Here is a 25,255-nt window from a genome sequence, read left to right on the forward strand (position 1 = left end):
AGAATCCAATTCTTAATTTATTATTTTCATTTTTGTTTAGGTCAATTAACTCGTGGTAGAAGAAAGATTAGGGGCCATGTGCCCTGCCTTGTACGCTAAGGTAATATTGTATAGGCATAGTTAGCAAATAAAGCATAACACATAGACATAATTATAATTAGTTACAGTCATCCATAAACTAAAACTAAATGGCCGATATTAAAGTTCACCACAATAGAAATAAAACTAAAAATTTAAAAGAAAGTTTAGGAAGACAAAACTAGTTCCACGATCTCACACATATTTAACAAATGAATAAGTAAGTCATAAACTATGAAGAAATTAAAACACAACTAAAATAATTACTTTGTTGTTTGTATACCTCACAACTCCCTCACAATTCTTCAATCAACAACTACTGTTTGAGTTGTGTTCTTCACCTTTAGTGTTGTGTTTTCTTTAATTGAGGTGTCTACAATTAAAAAGAAAAAATTTATCTATGTATAATTTAGTTATACATGCACACTACGTATATATTTGAAAAGCAAGAAATATATATATATAATTATAGAGATAAATATCAAGTAATAAACATGTATAATTTTTTAATCAAATTGTTGATAAACATGTAAATTTTCCCATATATTTTTCTAAAGGATTTTTTCATAAATATAGGTGTTGTTTGATAACACTTAAAAAAATAGTTTTTTATTTAATTAATTAAACATTTGACAATTAAACATAAAATGTGTTTGGTAACTCTATTTTTATTTATTATTTTTTAAAATTTTAATTAAAATTTGAAAATAGAATTTTTTTACTTTCAAATTTTTTTTAAACAGTTTTTAATTTTTCTTTTATTTTTTTATTCTCTTCTTCAAATCAACACATCATATTGTTAAACAAAAAATAAAAATAAAAGTTATCAAACGCGTTTATTATTTTTTATTTTTAAAAACAAAAAACAAAATAGTTACCAAACATATTTTATTTTTTTAAAATAAAGAAAAAAATAAAATAATATTTCTATTTTAACAAACGGGCCCATAATGTTTTTTTTTTACTTTTTAACTGTCAATGATTTTTTTTCTCCAAAAATACTAGATTATGTTTTCAAAATTACGATTTTCAAAGTTTTTTTATTTATAAAAATACGGTATAAAAAATGAAATTTTGTATTTTATAATTACCAATTTTATATTTAATTAAGTCAATTGATTAAATGCAGAATAAATGTTGGTACTGAAACATATATTTGTAGCTGCAGACAGAGATTCTGTAACTACAAAAATACACAACAGAAGGATAAAACAGAAAGTAAAAACACTCAGAGGTTTTATACGTGGTTTCAACAATCATTTCAGATGTTACTAGTCCACGGGGCCACGCCAAGAGATAAGATTCATTAATAAATTTTAAAAAAAATATAAAGTATTTGACTTAAGCAAAGATTAGACTCCCTCTAATTTTATGCCGCAAGCTTGATGTATTTTCCATTTGATGAATGAACCTCGTTGAAACTTCAAGAACTCGAACTCCCTTCGATTTGCTTGAAGAGTGCTTGTTTCCTTTCGAGACAAGTCTTAGATGAAACTTCTCACGAAGGTTTGCTCTTTGTTCTTCTCTTTGTTGAATTGTTTCAATACACAAAATAAATACAAAGACACAAAATAAAAGAAGTATAGCCGAACCACAAATCTCTACACAAGAAACACTCTTTTTTCTAAAGATGTCAAATAAGTTTACAAATAGACAAAAGAGTTAACTTAGACAAGGCTGCTATGGTAAGTATTTATACACAAACATACTTACATAAGACAACCTTTATTAGGTCTGAACGCATACAGTTCACTAGAAAATGTTTCCTTAAATAACCAATCAACTACATTGAATCATCCGTGATCTGAAGAAATAGATAGACTATCTGTAGCTACAGAATAATCCGTATCTGAGCTGTCATTGCAAGATCTTATCTTCGGTTTTAATGAGGGTCAATCCGATCCTATCTGTTGAAATCTGGTCATAGGAATCAGGTTGTCAAATAAAACCAGTCAGCTATAAAATAGACTAACATTTATTATTTAATTCATATGTTAAAAGCTAAGTATATTGTAAAACATTTTATAAATAGAATATATTGATATAATCAAAATTTTATATAATCAGAACATAAATATGAACATAATAAAATGAAATAAACTTCAATTGAATACTGAAATCACAAGAAATAAATCAAACAATATTTTGCTAAAAATAGAATTTACAAAAATAACTAAAAACAACAATGGGAAAACAAATAGAAGTCAACCCACTACATACAAAATATATATTTGAAAGCAACTAAACACTAATTAACATAACACCTATACATAAGCTTAAATAACTAAAAAATAACACGAAAGCAACTATATATAAATCGAAACAACTACAAAACAACACAAAAGAAGAAAAACAGTTAAAATCATAAAAATATAAAAATTTCATTAAAACGTAAAATTGAAAGAAAAAAAACTTTGGTAGTCCATACAAATATAATTTTTTAACGAAATTAAGTTTATTATAAATTTCGTTTTTCTAAAATGTGTGCTCTAGATCTAGTTAGAATGAAAGCCCAAGATTAAGACTAATGGATGAGGTAAAATGTCTAATTCTTTATAATATAGAGAAAAAATTATTAAATAGTCTTCCACCTAATGAGTGATGTAAACTTAGATTTTTTTACCTAAATGAATAATATTTTTCTATATGTAGTGAAGTACTATTCATCAAGCTATAAATATTTTATTATTTTTTTTCTAAACTTTTGTATATATATATAAGTGTGATACTATTATATTTAATTATTTTATTTCTTAAAATGAATCAAATATTTTTTTAAAAATATAATATTTAAATGATGTAGAGAAAAAATAGATAAGTTGATGTATAATATAATGTAAAAGTTTGAGGTAAATTATAAAAAATATATTTTGGTAATGTATTTTGTAATACACTTTTTCTATAATATTTAGCTAAAACTCATAAAAACATATTCCATAAACTTATTTATACATATATTTATAATAGTTATGTACAAATTTTATTTAATCTATATTAATATTTACATAATATTTATATATCCTTTATATAATATTTTAATATTATTTTTCTATTTATAAGCTTTCTCTAATATTTAATATATATTTATTAATTTTTTAAAGTGATTTTATTTAATCTTAATTAATAAAATATATTTAAAGATATAATATTTAAACAAAATATATATATAGTATTTGGGTTTCATTCTCATTTCGATGCTTATCAAGTTCGTGTCTCTTAAATATGGTTCCTTTTTTCTTGTCGATTTATCTACTTTTTGTCGTTTATCATGTGGTGTCGGTTATTTTTCTGAAATACGTATAATAAAAATGAAAAAAGAAAAACACGTGTGCAAAGGAGAAGACGTCAGAGATGGCGAATCTGCTTCTTCGAGCTACCATGTGTCCGCCATTGCAGCACCAGCTCCAGCTCCGCTCTCTCTCCAAAACCTTGACCTTTCTCTCTCCTCTCAATCCATTTCACACGCCCGCCGTCTTCCGGCGAAAAATGTCGGCCAAATCGCCAGCCCTGACTCATTCTATTACTCTCGCTTCTCAACTAGCTCGCCCCGTTCGAATCGTCGCTGCTCCTGGTGTATCCGATTTGGAATTCTGGTTTGTGAAACCCTTTTTACAAGCAAAAAAATTTAAATAAATAAAAAAAATGGAAAGTTTGTGCTTGATTTTTTTAATTTATTTATTTTGGATAGGAGCGCCATAGATTCATCTTTGTTCAAGCAGTGGTTGAAGAACATCGAAAGTGAGACTGGGATTTTGTCTGGAGGTGACTTGTCTCTAGAACAAGTCTTAATTCAGGTTCTTTTTTCACTCAATTTTCTCGTATTGTTTTTCTTGGTTGATTGGAAAATAAAGGAGGGACATTTGGTCTGTGCATAATTCCTTTTCAAAACACACTTGCTGAAAAGAAAAAAAGCCATTTGGTTTAGATTGAGGACTTGGTGAGCATTTCACCGAATAACACACAGAATATGCATCAAAACATTTTTTAGTGACTTTTAAAACAATGGGTTTCATGTGGTTGATTGAAATAATCGTTACATCACTCATTATTTAATGTTTTGTGTGCACATATCATTACTTTGTAATGGTTGACATTGAGCGATGGTTTCTTCATATTAGGGAGTGGATATGTTTGGAAAGCGCATTGGGTTTCTCAAATTTAAAGCAGATGTTCTTGACAAATCTACTGGCAAAAAGGTATATTATAAATATAATCATTTCCCCCCATGTATTTCGAGTCTATTAGATTTATATGTTAACAATGACATTAAACTTTTAATTTTCTTTTCTATCCATTTCGTTTGGTCTTTGTCATCCAAGTATTTAGTCAACAAGTTGATCTGGGTTTTGTCGTTTTCCATTACTTCTTTGATGCTTGCTTTCAGTCATCTTCTCCTTGTTTCTGTTTTGACTGAACCGTGTTTAGGTTCCAGGTATTGTTTTTGCCCGAGGACCGGCTGTAGCCATTCTGATTCTTTTGGACTCAGAAGATGAGACTTATGCTGTTCTCACTGAGCAGGTTTGATCCTTCTACTTTCGGCTTATGTTGTTTTGAGTCTTTAGCTAAAAAGGAGAAATATAGAAAGGGAATGATGACTAATGATGACTAATGTTCTTTTGTCATTGCTAAAATCTTTGCTGCAAATTCTTGTATGTTTGTTTTCTCAAGGTTAGAGTCCCAATTGGTAGGCTCGTTTTGGAATTGCCTGCTGGAATGTTGGATGATGACGAGGGTGATATTGTTGGGACTGCAGTTCGTGAGGTCTCTAGTCTATGTGATTGTGATATTTGTTAGTTTAACGTTTTTAAACGTGTGATTATAATCTTGATTGTGGCAGGTTGAAGAAGAAACTGGTATAAAATTAAGTGTAGAAGACATGATAGACCTCACAGCCTTCCTTGATCCATCTACTGGACGCAGTGTTATTCCTTCTCCAGTAAGCTGGCATTTGCTTTTCTTTTTCTTTAATAAGGATTTGAGCATAATTTAGGACATTAATTTAAGCACGTAGAAGAATTCATGCACAAGTGCCTGTTACGATTGCATTTATCCCTTGGCGAGTTTCATGTTTCTGTTGCCTTTATAAGAAAGGAAATGAGATTGAAAAGAAAGTTACAAAAATAATTTTCCAGATATATAGCTCTTAAAACTTACCAAGAATGTCAATGCAAGTTATAATCATTGACATAGTTTTTGAATATTTTATCATCCATTTTTGTATCAATTTAAGATTCTTGCATCTGTTTCAAATTTATCAAAATTCCAGATGAATTTATAAACTAGATACTGTTGAATTGGACCTCTGTCTCTTAGTAAGCTTTTTCCATGATTAGGGAGGGTGCGATGAAGGATTAAGCATGTTTCTATACAGAGGGCAGGTTGATAAAGGAGTTATTGCGCAGCTGGAAGGCAAAGAGACAGGTCTCCGTGATCATGGCGAGCTGATCAAGGTCCGTGTTGTACCTTATGCTAAATTGTGGCACATGACAGCTGATGCAAAGGTTTTGATTGCCATTGCTCTGTATGAAATGGCCAAAAGAGAAGGTCTCTTGCCTCCTCCCAAAGTCTAAATTCGCCACTCTTTTGGCTATCTTACTCATTGACTCCGTCCCGGCTAACTTTCTCGAGCTCCGATGATTCATAGAATCTATCTTACCCTTCCAATGAAAATCATCACGAAGAATAAATTGCAATCTTTTTTTTTTTTTTGATACTATTGTAAGGGTGATATGATTTGAGCAGATATTTTGATACTATTTGGTCTAGAAAATGACATGTCTGATTAGTTATTTTTCACAGAACATGTTGATTCAATTCTTACAAAGTAGGAGCTCTTGGCTTATCCATTATTACCTCAAATATTGTATAGAAAATACATTGAACAGGTAATTTTTAGTTTTTCAATGAATAAAATTCAAGGACTACAGGCTACATAGGCTATTTTTCTTCTGCCGGGCTTAAAATTCAACTCAAGCATTAGAACTGTTTGGTGTTTGCTACAAGCCATTAGACCTTGCTGGGGACAAAGACGCTGTTGGGGGCTTCCCATATGGTGGTGCCATCACAGGTGCAAAGCTTTTTGTAGTTTTCACCAACACCGGCACTTCTGGCTATTACTGCAGCTGCGATGCCAGAATCTGATCTGTCTTCTGTTTTGTAGATTGCTATCGACCGTCCGATCAGTTCAGCAACTCTCAACTTCGGTTTGACGCCTGAGTAAAAGGCCTCACCTTTCTCATCAGCATCTAATGTTCTCAGGTCGCCAACTGGCTGAAAATCACCCAGCAAACGCAGTTGGCAAAAGGACATTGTTACATTTTCAGACGAGTTACATGAATGTTAATATATTGATCACTTTGTTATCAAAATCAATTGCAGGCAATTTCCGTGCTATTCAAATAGCTTAAACAGTACATAAATTATAAATTGAATAATTAAAGAACAAAAAAAGGCCAGAAACCAACCTCATCGGTAGGTCCTTCTTCTCTTGGTGGGTTGAACACTTTCCCAGTGCTTGCAGCACCGTTTGTCAGATCACCAAATTCATTGATAGACCAGCCATGTTTACCAGGTGACAACCCACTAAAGTTGGCCTCAATCCTAGCCAACTCCATATTCACCTGAGCCAAGCGTACCACACCAAAAATTTCTGGGCCTTTGAATTCGGCCACAGCAGCAGAAACCAAGAAATCTGCAGAGCAAAGGAGGTTGTTAAGTACCTGAGATATTGTACTTGGTTCTATTATCAAACTATCAGAATACATCAAAGTAAAGCCTTTTCTCATCTAGTGAAACCATCATGAACGAGAAGAAACACTACAAACTATAAATGCAATACTGTCTAGCTAGGATATAGAAGCAAGAACTCACCACCTCATCTTTACATTTCAAAACCGAGTGTAGACAAACAAACCTGACTGTCTCCTAGTGCCTATCTGAGGGGCGTGTGTATGGGATAATATAGCCAACTCTTTTCATTTTGTAGAAGCTCCAAACAGGTAAATGTAAGCTCAGTCACTCCAGGAGTTTTACTGCTTAATTCAAGATTTTAGGTAAAAGAATTAACCGATCATTGCATTACCAGCTAATTGGTTTATTCATTTAGCTCTACTGAATTTGATTATTCACTCCTAAAAGCTAATGATACAATATTTCTCAATGCTTAGATCACAAAATAACATTAGTGGTTTTCAGTGAGTGTAGCCTCTATCAAATTACAATCTTGGTATATCAACTATAACGGAGTGCGATAAACTGGTAGCCCTGATAAAGTCGAGTATAAATATAACTCGTATTTTCTTGTCTGAAAAGTGAAAAATATGTGAACACTGAACTTAATGAATAATTCTATAAGTTCCTTAAGAATCACAAAACAGAAAATAGAAAAGTTTGAGCAACCAACCTTCAGGGACACCCTGCCCAATCAGTCTGGCTTTTCGACCGGTTTGCTCTAAAGCCTCTGTCATAGTTTTCACAGGCGTTGAACCAAGAATTCTTACTACCTGACTACTCAGGTCCGCTTCAACACTTTTAACCCCTGATATACAAACAAATTTGAAATTTACAGACTACAACAAAGAAGAAAACAACAGAAAGTTGTTTAACAAAACTACTTCTGCAACCCTACCATTTAAAGTCTGCAACTTATTCTTGACAGCATTAACACAACCCTCACACTTCATATCCACCATGTACTCTGTCTGCCCATATCAGACGAACAATTGTAAGTTTTTATCAAAATAACCATAAACCCTTAATTGAATTTTGAAATCACCAGTAAAGTTCATGACGTTTTAGCTTTTATACAATCCTGTAATTTCTATTCTTACAGACAAAACTTTAGTCTTTACACAACCAAATCTAGTTCAGCCAAACAAAACCATAATTTTTATAACTTTCAGATACCCACAAAAGAAGAATAAAATGAAACTTTGAAACTGATTAATCTCAATTTTTGGGAATAATCCAATAAATAAAAGAAGTTAAAAGTAGTGTAAACTCAAACTCACCAATAACTCCGGCAAGACAGAATCACTCTGCGTTTCAAAATCAAGAAATTTCAACAATCAGATTCCAACCCATCAAAGATAGATGCACAAATAACAGAAAACAAGAATTGGGAATTTGAGCGAACCTGAGTAGAGGATTCGGACGCGGGACCGGCCATTTGGAGAGTTGCAGAAGGCGGAGCGGAGCTTCTAGCGAGGCACAATTGGGTTGGGAAGAGAGCTGAGGTGGAAGAGAGAAAAGGAAGGTTCTGGGGTCTGGAAAATGGAATAGATCGAGAGGATGAAGACGAAGAAGAAAGGGAAAAAGCTAGAGGTATGGCAGCAATGGCAGTTGTTGTGGTAGCTAGAGACCTCAGAAATGCCATTCTATTATTCTCAAAGCTTCTCTTTTTAAGACCTTGTTGTGGTGTGGACTATTTTTGTTAGTTGGTACTTGGTGAACTTTTATTCTAGTACATTCCTTTTAGTAGAATCACACTTCATTTTTGTTTGTTACTTTTTAAAAATAAAATAAAATAGAGTACTAATTTTGTCCATAGAAAATTTAAATTTTGCTAAATAATATTCTCAGAGATTACATTGGCAAAAAAAAAAACTAAGGAAATTTTTAGGGATTTGTTCATATTTACCCGTTTTTAGAGATCATTAATTAAATATACCCAATAACAATATTTAGTTAATTTATATCTGGTTTTTAGAGATCATTTACTTGAGTTGCCGGAGTGAGGGCTATGTCGGGACTGAAATTAATAGTGAGAGAAGTAATTGTTGGTGGTGAAAGTGGACTGATGAGATACTCAAATATCATATGCGTCATGGGGAAGAAGAAGATAAGTGAGGTTGTGCGTGACTCTGTGTTTCAGTGTGTGTGAATGGGAGAAAGGGCATAATGGGAAGAGTGATTAAAAAGTTGGGCATAAATGAAAGAATTTTAAAATTTGGTTAAAAATTAAAAATGTCCTCTAATAGTGAGTACTCCGTCTAATTTTACCAATTTTTATCATCTAATTAGAGATGAAGTGAGAAATTTTATTCGGAAGTTGTATTAGAATTATTATAGACGAATTCCATTTAATTTTACAAAATAAACCTTTCTTTATAAAGAAGAATGCCACTGTTGATACTTTCTAAAATTCAATAAAATAACAATACTTTTCTTTTCCAAAATAAATAAATAAAATAACAATACTTTTTACTACAAACAAATAAGTAATTTTTTTTATTATTATGAAATATAGTTTCATCCTACTTTTAGGGAAATTTCATGATATATGCATAATAACTTAGTGAATTTTTTTTAATATACCACAACATAAGTTATTATCTCAAATATATGACAATTTCAATTTTTTAGGCAAAAATACCCATAACATTCAAACACCCATTTTCTCTCTCATTTCGAACTCTCTCTCTAACATCTCTCATTCTCTCACTCTCTCATTCTAATATTGTAGATATAGAAAAAATACCAAAATTAAAAAAATAAATAATCTGAAACAAACATTTAAGTGAAAAAATATGAATCTTCAAAGTTTTCGTCAAATTTCAGTGCAGAGTGTCGAAATTGCATCGAAAAAACATCGATTTGGCCAAAAATCAAGTTTTCATGATTGCATCGCAATAGCATCGAAACATCATAGCTTTTGCATCGAAAAAGCATCATTTTGGCCAAAAAAACGTTTTCATGATTGCATTGCAAAAGCATCAAAACACCATCGATTTTGCATCGAAATTGCATCGAAACACCATCGAAAAAACATCGTTATAGCCAAAATCAAGTTTTCATGATTGCATCGCAAAAACATCGAAACATTATCGATTTTGCATCAAAAAATATCGTTTTGGCCAAAAAAATAAGTTTTTATGATTGCATCGCAAGAGCATCGAAACATCATCGATTTTGCATCGAAAAAGTATAGTTTTGGCCAAAAATCAAGTTCTCATGATTGCATTGCAACAACATCAAAACACCATCAATTTTGCATCGAAACATCATCGATTTTGCATCGAAAAAGCATCGTTTTGCCCCAAAAAAAATAAGTTTTTATGATTGTATCGCAAGAACATCAAAACACCATCAATTTTACATTGAAACACCATCGATTTTGCATCGAAAAAGTATTGTTTTTGCCAAAAATCAAGTTTCATGATTGCATCGCAAGAGCATCGAAATTGCATCGATTTCGCATCGAAAATACATCGTTTTGATGTAATTTAGATGCTTTTTTTTATGGTGTTTCGATGCAATTTCGATAGTGTTTCGATGCTCTTGTGATGCAATCCTGAAAACTTGTTTTTTTGTCCACAACGATGATTTTTCGATGCAAAATTGATAGTGTTTCAATGCCGAATCAATGATGTTATTATGCATATAATATGAAATTTCCGTATGAATATGAAATGCTTAGGGTTTGATTGGTAGTGGATTTGGATCCACTTTTATCATTTTCAAATTTTAACATTTGTGGGACCCATATAAATTCTTGATTGGTATAATATTTTTTAAAATTGGATCCAAATAAGATCCTAATTCTACGTTGTAAAAGAAAAAACGATAAAACCACGTTTTCTCACTTTTAAAAAACTCTTTAAAAAGTCTCTCCACTTCGTTCTCTCCTCTAAGCAGCTCAACACTCAGTCTTTCTCTACCACACCATTGCAGAGTCGACCAATCCACCACGTAGTTGCCAACACTCCATCTAAGGTGAGCTCTTTCTCTTTCTCTCTATGCTTTACATCTAAAAAAAAATTATTTGAAAGTTTTGTTTGAAGACTTGGCCTTTGATTATATTTGCTATTGATCTGAACTTTAATGTTTGATATTGAAAGAGAAATAAATATGAAAGAGCAATAAATCTGAGTTTAAATGCTCTTGATTTGAGTTTGAATGTGTTTTTGCTCTTGATCCGAGTGTGAATATGTTTTTTTTCCTAAAATCATATTTGTTAATATGTTTTTAGCCCTTATCCTATTCCCCTAAAATTAGATTTATTATTTTGTCTCTAACCCTCTATTCTCTCCATTTCCTCGAGTCCTAGATATTTTTTATCACTTGGTGAATATGGAAACCTTAAGAGCTCCACTGCCATTAGAGGTCTTTAAAGAAGTAAAGAAAGTAAAATGACAAGATAAATGATGAGTTGACTAAAAAATCTCAAACAGAAATGGGTAAGGAAGAAGGAAGTTGTGCTTAATTCCATTTGTATATGAAATATGTCCTTCAAGTGTTTGTTAAATTTTTTATAAGAGACTGTAATTTCAAGTAAGGTAAGGGCACGACATAGTAGTTATCAAAGATTGCAATGGTCTGTTTAAGATTTTGACAGCTATGATAATTGTTGTTGGCAATATATTTGAAGGTGAACTTAAAGCAATGCTTAAAGTAATCTATGATTGTGTTAAAGTTGTTGATACTTGCTTTTCCTACATGGCAAGAACTGTTTGGATTTAAGCTTCATTTTCTAAGTACTTTTTTAGTCCATTAACCATGTTTCTAAGCACATTTATGTAATGTTAGTCTAGCTTGAAATAGATGTGAAAATTCACCATGTTTTCTGCACATTGATTATATGGTTATACATATAATCTATATCTATATGGTTAAAAAAGAAAAGTGGCAGCAATAATCCAAAATGACTATAGTCTTAATATTTTTATTTAGAAGTTATGTTGGATGCTTGGATTAAAATACATGTAGGAAAACCTGGTATTTGAGTTGAAGTTGGAGTTTGTATTTAGCTAAACCTTATGCTTAATTTAAGTTTTCCATGCTTGCTGAAATGGATATGGAATTGTTTATTGCTTTAATTTACAATTACTAGTTTTCCTTGCTGAAATTGATGTTACATATCTTGTTTGGTAGAGTTTATTATTTTGGGGTCTATATTTATATAATTTGTGGTGTGATGTTGATGTTAATAATGGGTTGATCATGATGAAGCTCAATTGGATGTAGACCAAAGTTTTATCTTTGGTTGAGCCAGTATAAAATTTGGTTTTTTTTTTTTTTACAGTTTATATTTTGATTCAAGTTCTGTATTTGTTTTTTGGTACTATACACAAAAATTCAACAAAACTGATGCAGAGCACCACGTGACCAACTTCTTTACTTTAAGTTTAAATATGTGTCTTATTTAATTTAATGTTTGTCGTTTATGTCCATTTTATATTTGATGTGATCTTGTTTTATTTGAATTTGTCTTTTGCTCTGCTCATTTATCTTTGTAAAAATAGTATAGTTTTGGTATTATATAAATACCAATAATCATTAATGAACATGACCTAGCTGCAATATTCAAGTATATTCTAGACTATTTCCATTTTGGTTAGCTCTTCGAGATTTTCCTTCAATCCAAACCCAGACCAGCTCCATTATTTGGCATCAGAGCCCCAAGCTTCCCCAGTTGTACTGATGACAGATGATGCAGGCGATGGTCGCCATGCCGGCGGAAAAAACCACGACGTGCAGGCCCTTTGGGCAAGGATGACCACGATGGAGCAACACTTAGATCAATGTAAAGACTTCATCCAAGAGGTTTGTGATGCCTTTGGCCAGCTCCATCCACGTCCCCAAGGTAATCATAATGTTCCACCTGTTGGTGATCAAGTTATTCCTCAACCACATGCCTTTATTGCTGCTGATTTGCCACCACCTCCTGCTCCCAATGTTCGCCCTCCACATGTTCGTCGTAATGCCCAGCTTGTAACTTCTTGCTTCTCACCACCTTGTTCTTCACCACCGTCACAATCAACAACATGACTTTAAGATGAAGATTGACATTCCTTGGTTTGATGGCCATTTACATATCGAAGACTTTCTAGATTGGTTGTCCACAATTGAAAAGTTCTTTGAGTGCATGAATGTTGTCGCTACCTCTCAAGTTCAGCTCGTTTCCTATAAACTTAAAGGAGGTGTTGTTGCATGGTGGGACCAATTGCAAAATCATCAGCGTCGCTCTGGCAAACAACCAATTCGTTCATGGCCTAGAATGAGACAACTCCTCCGTGCCCGTTTTCTCCATCTGGACTACGAACAAACTCTCTACCAACAGTACCAACAATGTCGTCAACATAAACGTTCTGTGGCTGACTATGCTTCTGAGTTTTATCGTCTCAATGCTCGAACAGATTTGGTAGAGACCGAGCTACAACAAGTCACTTATTTCTTAGGTGGCCTGCGTGAAAACATTAAGTACCCACTATCTTTGCACTCTATTTGGTCTCTTTCTGATGCAGTCAATTTGGCAACCAAAGTGGAAACTCAACAAGTTCATGCTCCCATACACTCCTCTTTTTCATGGCGGCCCACTTCTGATGTTACTCCATCTTCTGCCTCTGCTCCTCCTACAAATAAACCTAGTTCTTCCTCTGCCCCACCGTCGCGACCACAACCACCACCTACAACTCCGGGTAAACAATCTTTTCCCCGATCTCATAATCCGTATTCCCGTTCTGGCCCTGATCGATGTTATCGCTGCCTTGAACCCGGACACCGTTCCAACGAGTGTCCTAAATGCAGGACTGCCTTTGTGATTGATGATTATGACGGTGCGCATGGAGATGATTTTTTTCATGTTGATGATTCTGCTACTCTTTATGATGATACTGATTTTGCTGTCGGTGACGAGGGTGACCCAATTGTGTGTATTCTGGAAAAAATTATTTTGGCCTCTAAGCAATCATTGCCTAGCCAACGCAATACTATCTTTTGTACTCGGTGCACCATCAACAACAAGGTGTGTGATGTCATTATTGACAGTGGTAGTACAGAGAATGTTGTATCGAAAGCCTTGGTGAAAACTCTTGCTTTGCAAACTTCTCCACACCCGCAACCTTATAAACTCGGTTGGATTAAGTGTGGTATTGAAGCTAAGGTCACCGAGCTTTGTCGTTTCTCATTCTCTATTGGCAAGAATTATCATGACGATGTTAGTTGTGATATGGTTGAGATGGATGCTTGCCACATACTTTTGGGGAGACTGTGGCTTTTTGATAGGGATGTTTTACACAAGGGTCGAGACAACACATATGTGTTTCATTGGAAAGGAAGGAAGATTGCCCTTTTACCTTTTATCCCATCTTCACCGCTGCCATCTACATCCCCAAAGGTAGACACCCTTTTGATGCCATTGATTTTGGTGTTGCTCTTAAGGACAGCTCTGTATTGGTTATTGTGCTCGTGAAAGAGGCTTTGACCGATTCCTCTATTGTCCCTCCAGTTGTTGGACAGTTACTCTCAAAATTTCCTTCAGTGGCTCCGTCTGATTTACCTAACTAGCTGCCACCATTGAGGGAGATTCAACATCATATTGATTTTCAGGTAGGGGCCACTCTTCTGAATCTTCCCCACTATAGACTAGCACCAAAGGAGCACGGCATTTTACAACGTCTTGTTGATGATTTTCTTGCTAAGAATCTAATACGAGCTAGCTTAAGCCCTTGTGCTGTTCCCGCTTTATTGGTCATAAAAAAGGATGGTTCGTGGCGAATGTGTGTTGATAGTCGTGCCATCAACAAAATTACTATAAAGTATCGCTTTACCATTCCCCGTTTGGAAGATATGGTTGACAAACTGATGGTTCGCGAGTAATTTCGCGCCTTGACCTTCGCAGTGGTTATCATCAGATTTGAATTCGCCAAGGTGACGAATGGAAGACTGCCTTCAAGACTCGTGAAGGCCTCTATGAATGGCTGGTCATGCCGTTTGGCCTTAGCAATGCTCCTAGAACCTTCATGCGGTTGATGAACGAGGTGCTAAAACCTTTTATTGGCAGGTTTGTTGTTGTTTATTTTAATGATATCCTAATCTTTAGCAAATATGAGGATGAGCATTTGTTGCATCTTGAGTTAGTTTTGAAAGTCTTGCACGACAATCAACTTTATTTGAACTTGAAGAAGTGTGAATTCTTAGTTGATCATTTGTTATTTCTTGGTTTCATTATTGGGGTTGATGGGATACATGTGGATGCTCGCAAAATACAAGTTATTACTGATAGGCCAGTCCCGCAATCTGTTTCAGAACTTCGGAGCTTCCATGGGTTGGCTACTTTCTATAGACGATTTATTAAGAATTTCAGTGTGATCATGACTCCATTAACTAATTGTTTGCGCGCTGGTCATTTCACTTGGGGGTTCGAACAAGATGCAAGCTTCAAGCTCATAAAAGAAAAATTGTGTCATGCTCCAGTGTTGGCTCTGCCAGACTTTGACAAACCCTTTGAAGTTGAGACAGATGCATCTATGACTGGCATGTGAGCTGTCCTCTCTCAAGATGGTAGACCTGTAGAATTCTTTAGCGAAAAACTTAATGATGCTCGGCAATGTTGGACTATATATGAGCAAGAACTCTATGCCATTGTGAGAGCTCTTCACCATTGGGAGCCTTACCTATTGTAGCAGGATTTCATTTTGCATTGTGACCACCAAGCTCTACAATTTCTTAGTTCCCAAAAGTCCTTGAATAGAATGCATGCTCGTTGGATTCTCTTTTTGCATAAATTCTCTTATGTCTTCAAACATAGAAATGGTTCCACTAATAAAGTTGTTGATGCCTTGAGTCGAAAATCGCATCTGCTAGCTACTCTTCACACATAAATTGTAGTCTTTGAGGTACTCCCTACACTCTATGACACTGATTTTGATTTTGCTGATATCTGGTCCCATTGCAAGACAGGTACACCATTTAAGGATTTTAACATTAATAGTGGATATCTCTTCAAAGGGAATCAACTATGCATCCCCAATACCTCACTTCGTGAGCAACTAATTTGTGAGCTCCATGCTAGCGGTCTTGTAGCAGACCCTGGTCGCGATAAAACCATTGCTTTGATTGAGGACAGATTCTTTTGGCCACAATTAAAGCCCCAAGCAACTCGATTTGTTGAACATTGTGGTATTTTCCAAACCTCAAAAGGACAACATCAAAATATCGGGCTCTATCTTCCACTCCCGATAACAAAGAACATTTAGGAAGACTTGACCATGGACTTTGTTCTTGGTCTTTTGCAGACAGCACAACATGTCGACTTTGTGTTTGTCGTCGTTGATCAATTTTCCAAAATGGCTCATTTTATTCCCTGTAAGAAAATAGCTGATGCTAGTTTTGTTGCCAAGTTATTTTTCCACGAAGTCGTCCGTCTTCATGGTGTTCCTCACTCTATCACCTCTGACCGGGATGTCAAATTTATAAGCCATTTTTGGCAGGTTTTGTGGTAGCGGCTAGACATGACTCTCAACTTTAGTAGTGCACATCATTCTCAAACCGAAGGACAGAACAAAGTTGTTAATCGATCATTGGGCAACATGATCCGTTGTATTGCCAACGACAAACCCAAACAGTGGGATTTAGTTTAGCTCTTCCTCAGGTTGAATTTGCTTTTAACTCTCTTCCTAATCGCTCTATCGGTCTTGCCCCATTTCAGATAGTTTACACTAAGGTTCTTAATTTGACTATTGATTTGGTTGCTCTTCCGAAACTGAAATCCAAGTCTGCTATTGAACTTGCTGATGAAATCGTCCAGATGCACCAAGATGTTAAGCACTGTTTAATTTAATCAGCTGTTGCTTACAAAGAGTCTGCTGATAAACATCATCGTTTAAAGACATTTTCTGAAGGTTAATTGGTTATGGTCCATCTCCGTAAGGAATATTTTCCTGCTAGCACTTACAACAAGCTCATGCCCAAGAAAATTGGCCCATGTCGAATCCTCCACAAAGTGAATGATAGTGCATATGTGGTTGAGCTTCCATCTGACCTTTGTATCTCCAACACCTTCAACGTTGCTGATTTGTTCACCTATCACCCTCCTAACGATGCTCCAACTGCAGCTACAAACTCAGAGTCGAGTTTTTCTCATAGCAAGGAAGACTGATGCAGAGCACCACGTGACCAGCTTCTTTACTTTAAGTTTAAATATGCTTTTTATTTAATTTAATGTTTGTCGTTTATGTCCATTTTATATTTGATGTCATATTGTTTTATTTGAATTTGTCTTTTGCTCTGCTCATTTATCTTTGTAAAAACAGTACAGTTTCGGTATTATATAAATACAAATCATCATCAATGAACATGACCTAGCCGCAATATTCAAGTATATTCTAAACTCTTTCCATTTTGGTTAGCTCTTCGAGAGCTTTCTTCAATCCAAACCCAGACCAGCTCCATTAAAAACACTATCTCCAAAACCAAAAACTTGGAATAAAACCAACAATGCCAAGCTTTTGGTGCATGGTAAACACATCATGACAATTTTTTTTTGGAGGGCTCTTTCATAATTATTATATATATATATGTGTGTGTGTCTTAATTTGCTCTATGATCTTAATCAGGTAGTTGTTCAAGCAGACATAAGCATATCTCAGTGTAGAGATTCAACACATGGGATCCTAGAATTCATAGTACAAATAGTCCACACCCCTATGTTTATGTTTGTGTGTGTGCTTTTTCAAATATTCATTTCCGTTGTGGTTGGTTTGCCTGGGTAAGAATAATTAGTACAATGATCTTCAAGAGTCTCTCCTATAATGGTGTCGATGTTTGATCTGTTTTCATGTGAAACCAAGAAAAGAAGATGAAAAAATTCATTCGGGAACACCTGTTTATGAAACCTAAAAGATTAGAATATGAACACCTTTCATGTGTGTGTTTGATATGAAATTTTTTTTGTTTATAGTGCTTTTACAATAAAAATTAGAATATATAATATTAATATTGCTTGCATGTTACTGTATATGATATTATATATTGATTGAAAATAATTATTTTTGTTTATAATGCATGTATAAATATAATATATGCTCATCAAAAGCTTGAATAAATCTATTGATAAATTAAAATTCAATATTATATTACCTATGTATATAAATAATAAATTAAAATAATTTTTAAATTCAGTAAACCAATTATATATTCTATTTCTGTTATATTTTAGATTTTTTACCAATGACAGATTCAGTTTTTTAAAATTAAAAAATAATTTACAGACAATGAACCAATTACATTTTCAAAAATATGTTTTCAGTAACTAAATTAAGATTTTCATTTTAAAATTACATTTTTACAAAACACAATTTTCTATTGGCAAACTAATGAAACCCTTAAATAGACTCTCGTATAACTTAAGATGGTCTCCTCCGCACGTGATAACATTCCGTTCACTTAGGAAAAAAGGTCTAGTTTTACCAATGACTACTACATAACACATTACACCAAACCCTTATGCAATATTCATTCAAGAAAGAGTGGCCCACCTCTTTCTTAATCATAGTTTTAAATCTCTAATTAATAAGTGTTACGTCAAGAATTCAAAACTATTTTATTAATTTGTTTTTACTTAATGAACTTTATCTTACCATTACATATAAATACAAAATATAAGCCACAGCTACCAAGTCAAAACTTGTCTAATATTAAGGTCAATATTTTGCTGCTTTGTTCTACATGCATATAGTCATATTGTGATCTCTACACACCTCCATTTGGCCATTACTTACTCTAAATTCCAAAGTAGCTGAGATCTTCATCAGCCGGCCTATTTCAAATCCAAGACCAACTCTTTAAAATCAAGTAAAAGATTAAACACCAACCATTCTACATTAATCAATTTTCTCTAAGAAAATGAAATGTGGAAACATATTAGACCAAGTCTCTCTCTTTTTTTTGGTGTCAGTTCTCATTTTCAATCATTTAGTAGCCATAGCAGAAGCCAAAGAAAGTAGCTTTAAGACTTACATAGTTCATGTGAAGAAGCCAAAACATTACGAAGTGCTTTCAGCTCAGTCAACTAGCCATATGGATAGTTGGTACGAGACATTTTTACCTCCTAGTAGTGCTAATACCACCACCACCACCGGCGGCTCAACCAAGCACCCTCGTATGGTTCACACATACCGGAATGTGGCCACCGGATTTGCGGCTAGGTTGACGGCGGAGGAGGCCGAAGCCTTGGCGGAGAAAGACGGCGTCGTTTCAGTTCAACCAGAGAAAATCTACACTTTACACACAACTCATAGTCCAAATTTTTTGGGGTTACACCAAGGATTAGGATTGTGGAATGAAACCAAATTAGGCCAAGGAGTTATCATAGGTGTCCTCGACACCGGGATATGGCCAGACCACCCTTCGTTTAGTGATGAAGGGGTTCCTCCTCCACCGCCTAAATGGAAAGGCACGTGCGAGTTTACCGGCAGCGCGTGTAACAACAAGCTTATAGGAGCAAGGAATTTTGTGACAGAGTTGGACAAAACAGGGGAGCTTAAAAGTCTGCCTCCGTTTGACGTGAACGGTCATGGGACTCACACTTCGAGTACGGCAGCCGGGAATTTTGTTCAGGGCGCTAATGTGTTCGGAGAAGCCAACGGCACGGCAGCCGGAATGGCACCTTTTGCTCACGTGGCGATGTACAGAGTATGCGAAGCTGGTTGTTATGGAGCTGACATATTAGCTGCAATCGACGCTGCCGTAAGTGATGGCGTCGACGTTCTTTCTCTCTCATTCGGTGCAGGCTCGACTCCGTTCTACGCTGACTCGATCGCCATTGGCGCCTTCGCCGCCGCCCAAAAGGGTATTTTCGTCAGCTGCTCGGCCGGAAACGAGGGTCCTGGTTACTTTACGATGGCCAATGAAGCTCCGTGGATTCTCACTGTCGGAGCTAGCACCATTGATAGGAGAATAAAAGCCACTGTGAAGCTCGGAACCGGAGAAGAATTCGAGGGCGAATCGTTGTTTCAGTTTGAGCCTAAGGACTACGACCAAACGACATTGTTGCCGCTAGTCTACGCCGGTTCGAATGGCAACGATTCCTCTGCGTTTTGCATGCCGGGATCGCTCCAAAAAGACGTTGTGGCGGGAAAAGTAGTCGCCTGTGACAGAAGTGTAGAGATTGGAAGAATCGAAATGGGAAAAGAAGTGAAGAGAGCCGGCGGCGCCGCCATGATTCTGATGAACAAAAAGATTGATGGGTTCAGTACATACGCTGATCCTCACGTGCTTCCAGTGAGTCATGTGAGTTACGCCGCCGGAGTGAAGATCAAATCCTATATAAATTCAACCTCGACAACCCCAGAAGCCACAATCTTGTTCCAAGGAACTGTGATAGGAGATTCTCATTCTCCGGCGTTGACTTCGTTCTCCTCCAGAGGACCAAACTCGGCAAGTCCTGGGATTCTAAAGCCGGACATTGTAGGTCCCGGGGTCAGCATATTAGCCGCATGGCCGTCCTCGGTGGACAACTCTACTTCAAACATACCGTTTAATATGATTTCGGGTACTTCTATGTCTTGCCCACATCTCAGTGGTATTGCAGCTCTGCTAAAAGGCTCTCACCCTGACTGGTCTCCTGCCCCTATTAAGTCCGCCATCATGACAACTGCCGACGTTGTCAACTTCGGAGGAAAGCCCATTTTGGACGAAAAGGTACTACAAACAAAGAGTGAATCTTTAGTCACTTACATTACATACACACTTGTGATCTTAATCTTTTGACCATATTATAACACTTTATCATAACACAATTAGGCTTCTCCAGCAGACATTTTTGCCATAGGGGCAGGCCATGTGAACCCGTCCAAAGCAAACAATCCAGGTCTAATCTACAACATTGAACCAGAAGATTACATTCCTTATCTTTGTCGATTGAACTATACAGATGATCAAGTTTCGGTCATTACACAAGAAACAGTAAAGTGTTCAGCTGTGAAAAGCATAGGAGAAGCAGAGCTTAATTATCCATCGTTTTCTATAATTTTGGGTTCAGAAACTCAGAGCTATAATAGGACAGTGACGAATGTTGGTGAGGCTAATTCAATCTACACTTTGGAGGTTTTCCCACCAGAGGGAACTGGGGTTGGTGTGAAGCCTAATAAGATTATGTTCAATGAGGTTTACCAGAAGGTTGTATATACAATTAATATTTTCTCAATAAGTGGTGGAGCTAGGACCAATAGGAAGGGTTTTAGTCAAGGATATTTGAGATGGGTTTCTGATAAGTACTCTGTTAGAAGCCAAATATCTGTCGTATTTGATTGAATATTGAGTTAAAATGGTTGAAAAGACCAAAATATTACAGCATTTTCTGTCAAACCATTATTGGTATGTGTTGTCTAAAATCATATTAAGTAACAATGACAGCATTTTACAATTTTAGCAAATTATTTGATGGTCCGAGCCCTTTAACTCCAAAACAAAACAAATGAATTTATTTTATTAGAGGTAGGATTTAATTTTTTTAGAGGAGCTGCACTTTATTTCATAGTAACATTAGGTGAAGGCATTAATTTTATGACTCCTAAATATATAGGTTGACAAGTAAAAAAAGAAAACATTGCCTAATAAATCAAATGAGAAAATGAATATGGTTTGTAGATGAGAAAAATATAATGTTTAGTGTGAAATTTATCATAGGTAACAAAATGAATATAATGCATAGATGCGTATTACCAATGGTTCAACAAAAATTAGAGGATTTTGTGACATTTGTCCAAGAAAAGTTTTACTTTGCATACATTCACACGTGTGCACTAAGCAATATCTTTAATAAATAAATGACTTATTATACTGTAAAGTGAGATTTTGTTGTGTATGATAAAAAAATCCATATATAATATTTTCCCATAAAAGTATGGTGTAAATTAATTCACGTAAAATACAAAGATTTTATATTTAAAATAAAAACTTAATTAAAAATTGAATTTTTGTAATTTTAAAAAATAATAGTAAAATGATAAAAAAAAAAAAGAATTCCAAAAACGTATCAAACCCCAAAACACCCATCTTTTAGGCTTTGCCAAGGAGGAGCATATCTTATTTTAGGACAAAAAGTAGTCAAAATAGTACCAGGGTCTTGCTTTACTATTCTTGCTATATAGCATAAAAAAAAAAAAAAACGATAATCCCTCCATTCCATTCCAGCCATGCACATGAAAGTTTTCAACTTTTGAAACTGTCAAAACCAATATGAACGGCACACTACCTAGCCCACCTCTCCCTCAATCATAGTTTCTAAATTTATCTCACAATTTTCTAAAGAAAGCACTTAATTGCTTAGCATATATATCATGCAGTTGGCCACGACAAAATATAACAATTAAAAAAAAACATGTTTAACGTAATGGTTAGTGTTCTATTAATGTTGTTCTAACTATCTTCCTCTTCGAACCTATGTTCTTCTTTACAACCCCATTAGACCTTTTTATTATTCAAGTTCATTTTCTTAGGTTTCTACCTTGTATATAATATATATATATCGAGTTGATAAAACGACACCAAACACTGTCTTTTCCCAAGAAGATGGAGACTAAACGACAATGGACAGCGGTGGAGTTCTTCTACCCTTTTTTGCTATCAGTTTTGATTTTGAATTGTGCGGTGGCTACAGCTGAAGAAAGTAATACGAAAAAGACTTACATTGTTTACGTGAAAAGACCAGAAAATATGCTCCCTCTTTCGAACGGAGGAAACAATTTTTTAGATCCTTGGTATCAAACATTTTTACCTGCGAGCAGTTCTTCTGTTGGTACCATGAGCTCGGAAATCGAAGGAGGCGGCGGCGGTGGCGGCAGGGACCCACGTCTGGTTCACACGTACAACAGTGTGGCCACCGGCTTCGCAGCCAAGTTGACGGAGGAGGAAGCCAGACAAGTGGCTGCCAAAGAAGGTGTCATCTCAGCTAAACCGGAGAAACTCTACTCTTTACACACCACTCGTACCCCCGACTTTTTGGGATTGCGCCAAGGGCTAGGGTTGTGGGACAAGGCCAAGTTAGGACAAGGTGTCATAGTGGGTGTTCTCGACACCGGAATAAAGCCGGACCACCCTTCGTTCAAGGACGATGGGATGCCTCCTCCGCCACGTAAATGGAAAGGCATGTGCCAGTTTTCTGGCTTCGGCGGCTGTAACAAAAAGCTGATCGGAGCTAGGAATTTTGTAACCACTAACGAAACAGAAAAGCCTTTAGAAACGCCTCCGTTGGACGTGGAAGGACACGGGACGCACACTGCGAGTACGGCAGCCGGGAACTTTGTTAAGGGTGCAAATGTGCTGGGAAACGCCAACGGCACGGCGGTGGGAATGGCACCGCTTGCCCACTTATCGATTTACAAAGTATGCGGACTCGAAGGTTGTTTTGAGAGTGACATTTTGGCTGGGATGGAAGCTGCCGTGAACGACGGCGTTGATATTCTCTCTTTGTCCATCGGCGGAGGAGAAAATGATCCCATGCACGCTGACGCGATCGCCGTCGGTGCCTTCTCTGCTATCCGAAAGGGTATCTTCGTGAGTTCCTCGGCTGGGAATTCTGGTCCTGAACATTCCACTTTGTCAAACATAGCTCCTTGGCTTCTCACTGTCGGAGCCTCCACCATTGACCGGAAAATCAAGGCAACGGTGAAGATTGGAAACGGAGAGGCATTAGATGGGCAGTCGATGTACCAACCCAAGACTCTAAACTCAGCGGTGTTTCTGCCACTCGTTTACGGCGGAGCAAGCAAAATTAACAACTCCAATTACTGCGATAACGGTACGCTAAGCGCAGACATCGTTGCCGGGAAAATCGTGGCTTGTGACAGAGGCGGGTCTCTCGGGAGAGTCGCAAAGGGGTTGGAAGTGAAGAGAGCCGGCGGTGTAGCCATGATTTTGATGAATCGAAAGTCAGACGGGGCGGTCACTTCGGCTGATGTTCACGTGCTCCCGGCGAGTCACGTGAGTTACGCCGAGTCGTTGAAGATCATGGCATATATAAACTCGACAACGTCACCAACGGCTACGATATCGTTTGAAGGAACTACGCTGGGAGATTCAACTGCACCAACCATTGCTTCGTTCTCATCCAGAGGTCCGAGTCTAACCAGCCCTGGTATTCTGAAACCGGACATTACAGGTCCCGGCGTCGATATTTTGGCTGCATGGCCAATCTCCCATGGCAACTCGTCTTCAGAAGTTGCAACGTTTAACACCGCTTCAGGTACTTCCATGTCTTGCCCACATCTCAGTGGAGTAGCTGCTTTGCTCAGAAGCACTCACCCTAACTGGTCTCCGGCCGCCATTAAGTCCGCCATGATGACAACCGCCTACGTCATCAACGGCGGAGGAAAACCCATCCCGGACGAAACCGTATGTAGCTAATAATTTCATGCATATATATAATTTGTTTAAAAATGGTCTTCCAACTCCATTAAAAAATGATTTTTTTCTCGTGAAATAATTTTATATATGTGATTTTGTAATTTACACTAATCTTGTCTTTTATTATTATTATTATTATCAGAGCAATCCAGCAGACTTGTTCGCCACCGGCTCAGGCCACATAAATCCGGCATTAGCACAAGATCCAGGTCTGATCTACGACTTGAAACCAGAAGATTACATACCTTATCTTTGTGGACTGAGCTACTCAGACACACAAGTCTCAATCATCGTTGACCAATATGTGAGGTGCAACGAAGTCAAAACCATATCAGCAACAGAGCTCAATTATCCCTCCTTTTCTCTAATTTTCAACAGTAAGTCACCTGGGCCCCAGACCTACACAAGAACAGTCACCAATGTTGGTCTAGCTAACTCGGTCTACAATTCGGTGGTTTTCGACCCAGATGGAACTAAAGTCGTTGTCAATCCTAGTAAGCTTACATTCACAGAATTGAACCAGAAGCTTAACTATACAATCACAGTTACCCCAACAACTGTACCTACTTCTTCCCAGAGCAATTTCAGCCAGGGATATTTGAGATGGGTTTCTGATCATAAACACTCTGTTAGAAGCCCAATTTCTGTCATTTTTGAGTAATAAAAGGTTTGGAGATGAAGGAAAAAAAACTTGAGCTCAAGGTGAAACATTGTTTGAGAATGGATTTAATAATAATAACAGCAAAAATATGTTATATATACATATATATATTTCCATTTCAATAAATTATTTGATGAGGTAGCTAGCTATAGGGATTTGAGCTTTTTTTGGAGAGGGCTTCTTTGATCTCTATGTAAGGATACTTGTACTGGGTTAATGAAGATTTGCACCCAATATTTAATGTTTTGGAAATTCTTTCGATATTTTTTATGTTACATTTTGTTTATTTAGCACCATCTTCTAAATAGAATGCGATGAAGAAGAGTATGATGTGATAAGTAGCTAAGGTTTTTATTACTTGATTAATAATTTGTCATTTTTGTAGAAATA

At 36.0% G+C, this 25,255-nt stretch overlaps 5 protein-coding genes across 5 annotated transcripts; 4 read left to right on the top strand and 1 right to left on the bottom strand.

The window, feature by feature from the left end:
• Positions 1-38: 38 nt before the first annotated feature.
• Positions 39-5,924, top strand: LOC133778292 (nudix hydrolase 14, chloroplastic). The gene is made up of 8 exons (XM_062218172.1): positions 39-100; positions 3,397-3,671; positions 3,767-3,872; positions 4,197-4,274; positions 4,504-4,596; positions 4,747-4,839; positions 4,916-5,014; positions 5,412-5,924. The coding sequence occupies exons 1-8, from the start codon at positions 77-79 to the stop codon at positions 5,646-5,648; spliced, it is 1,005 nt and encodes a 334-aa protein (XP_062074156.1). The 5' UTR covers positions 39-76; the 3' UTR covers positions 5,649-5,924.
• Positions 5,842-8,498, bottom strand: LOC133778293 (copper chaperone for superoxide dismutase, chloroplastic/cytosolic). Its single transcript, XM_062218173.1, has 6 exons — positions 8,213-8,498; positions 8,088-8,114; positions 7,706-7,778; positions 7,481-7,615; positions 6,543-6,769; positions 5,842-6,348 (listed from the first exon to the last, which is right to left on the bottom strand). Exons 1-6 carry the CDS (start codon positions 8,450-8,452, stop codon positions 6,085-6,087), a joined length of 966 nt encoding a protein of 321 aa, XP_062074157.1. The 5' UTR covers positions 8,453-8,498; the 3' UTR covers positions 5,842-6,084.
• Positions 8,499-12,853: 4,355 nt separating this feature from the next.
• Positions 12,854-14,676, top strand: LOC133780020 (uncharacterized). The gene is made up of 2 exons (XM_062219905.1): positions 12,854-14,194; positions 14,407-14,676. The coding sequence occupies exons 1-2, from the start codon at positions 12,854-12,856 to the stop codon at positions 14,674-14,676; spliced, it is 1,611 nt and encodes a 536-aa protein (XP_062075889.1).
• Positions 14,677-18,702: 4,026 nt separating this feature from the next.
• On the top strand, positions 18,703-21,154 carry LOC133780021 (subtilisin-like protease 3). The gene is made up of 2 exons (XM_062219906.1): positions 18,703-20,499; positions 20,602-21,154. Exons 1-2 carry the CDS (start codon positions 18,703-18,705, stop codon positions 21,109-21,111), a joined length of 2,307 nt encoding a protein of 768 aa, XP_062075890.1. The 3' UTR covers positions 21,112-21,154.
• A 1,286-nt stretch (positions 21,155-22,440) lies between these two features.
• On the top strand, positions 22,441-25,092 carry LOC133834026 (subtilisin-like protease 3). The gene is made up of 2 exons (XM_062263555.1): positions 22,441-24,192; positions 24,347-25,092. The coding sequence occupies exons 1-2, from the start codon at positions 22,516-22,518 to the stop codon at positions 24,863-24,865; spliced, it is 2,196 nt and encodes a 731-aa protein (XP_062119539.1). The 5' UTR covers positions 22,441-22,515; the 3' UTR covers positions 24,866-25,092.
• The last annotated feature ends 163 nt before the right edge of the window (positions 25,093-25,255 follow it).

The sequence above is a fragment of the Humulus lupulus genome, chromosome 5 (assembly GCF_963169125.1).
Source record: "Humulus lupulus chromosome 5, drHumLupu1.1, whole genome shotgun sequence".
Classification (NCBI taxonomy): Eukaryota; Viridiplantae; Streptophyta; class Magnoliopsida; order Rosales; family Cannabaceae; genus Humulus; species Humulus lupulus.

What these genes read in the sequence shown, in the direction of transcription:
- LOC133778292 (XM_062218172.1), top strand. Translation starts at nt 77, where the DNA reads ATGTGCCCTGCCTTGTACGCTAAG. An exon ending in GTATCCGATTTGGAATTCTG is followed by an intron (nt 3,672 to 3,766) that starts GTTTGTGAAACC and finishes TATTTTGGATAG; the next exon opens with GAGCGCCATAGATTCATCTT. An exon ending in GCAGTGTTATTCCTTCTCCA is followed by an intron (nt 5,015 to 5,411) that starts GTAAGCTGGCAT and finishes TTCCATGATTAG; the next exon opens with GGAGGGTGCGATGAAGGATT.
- LOC133778293 (XM_062218173.1), bottom strand. Translation starts at nt 8,452, where the DNA reads ATGGCATTTCTGAGGTCTCTAGCTACCACAACAACTGCCATTGCTGCC. An exon ending in CGTCCGAATCCTCTACTCAG is followed by an intron (nt 8,115 to 8,212) that starts GTTCGCTCAAAT and finishes TTTGAAACGCAG; the next exon opens with AGTGATTCTGTCTTGCCGGA. An exon ending in AAGAAGGACCTACCGATGAG is followed by an intron (nt 6,349 to 6,542) that starts GTTGGTTTCTGG and finishes GGTGATTTTCAG; the next exon opens with CCAGTTGGCGACCTGAGAAC.
- LOC133780020 (XM_062219905.1), top strand. Translation starts at nt 12,854, where the DNA reads ATGAAGATTGACATTCCTTGGTTTGATGGCCATTTACATATCGAAGAC. An exon ending in TGCCATCTACATCCCCAAAG is followed by an intron (nt 14,195 to 14,406) that starts GTAGACACCCTT and finishes ATTGATTTTCAG; the next exon opens with GTAGGGGCCACTCTTCTGAA.
- LOC133780021 (XM_062219906.1), top strand. Translation starts at nt 18,703, where the DNA reads ATGAAATGTGGAAACATATTAGACCAAGTCTCTCTCTTTTTTTTGGTG. An exon ending in AGCCCATTTTGGACGAAAAG is followed by an intron (nt 20,500 to 20,601) that starts GTACTACAAACA and finishes TAACACAATTAG; the next exon opens with GCTTCTCCAGCAGACATTTT.
- LOC133834026 (XM_062263555.1), top strand. Translation starts at nt 22,516, where the DNA reads ATGCTCCCTCTTTCGAACGGAGGAAACAATTTTTTAGATCCTTGGTAT. An exon ending in AACCCATCCCGGACGAAACC is followed by an intron (nt 24,193 to 24,346) that starts GTATGTAGCTAA and finishes TATTATTATCAG; the next exon opens with AGCAATCCAGCAGACTTGTT.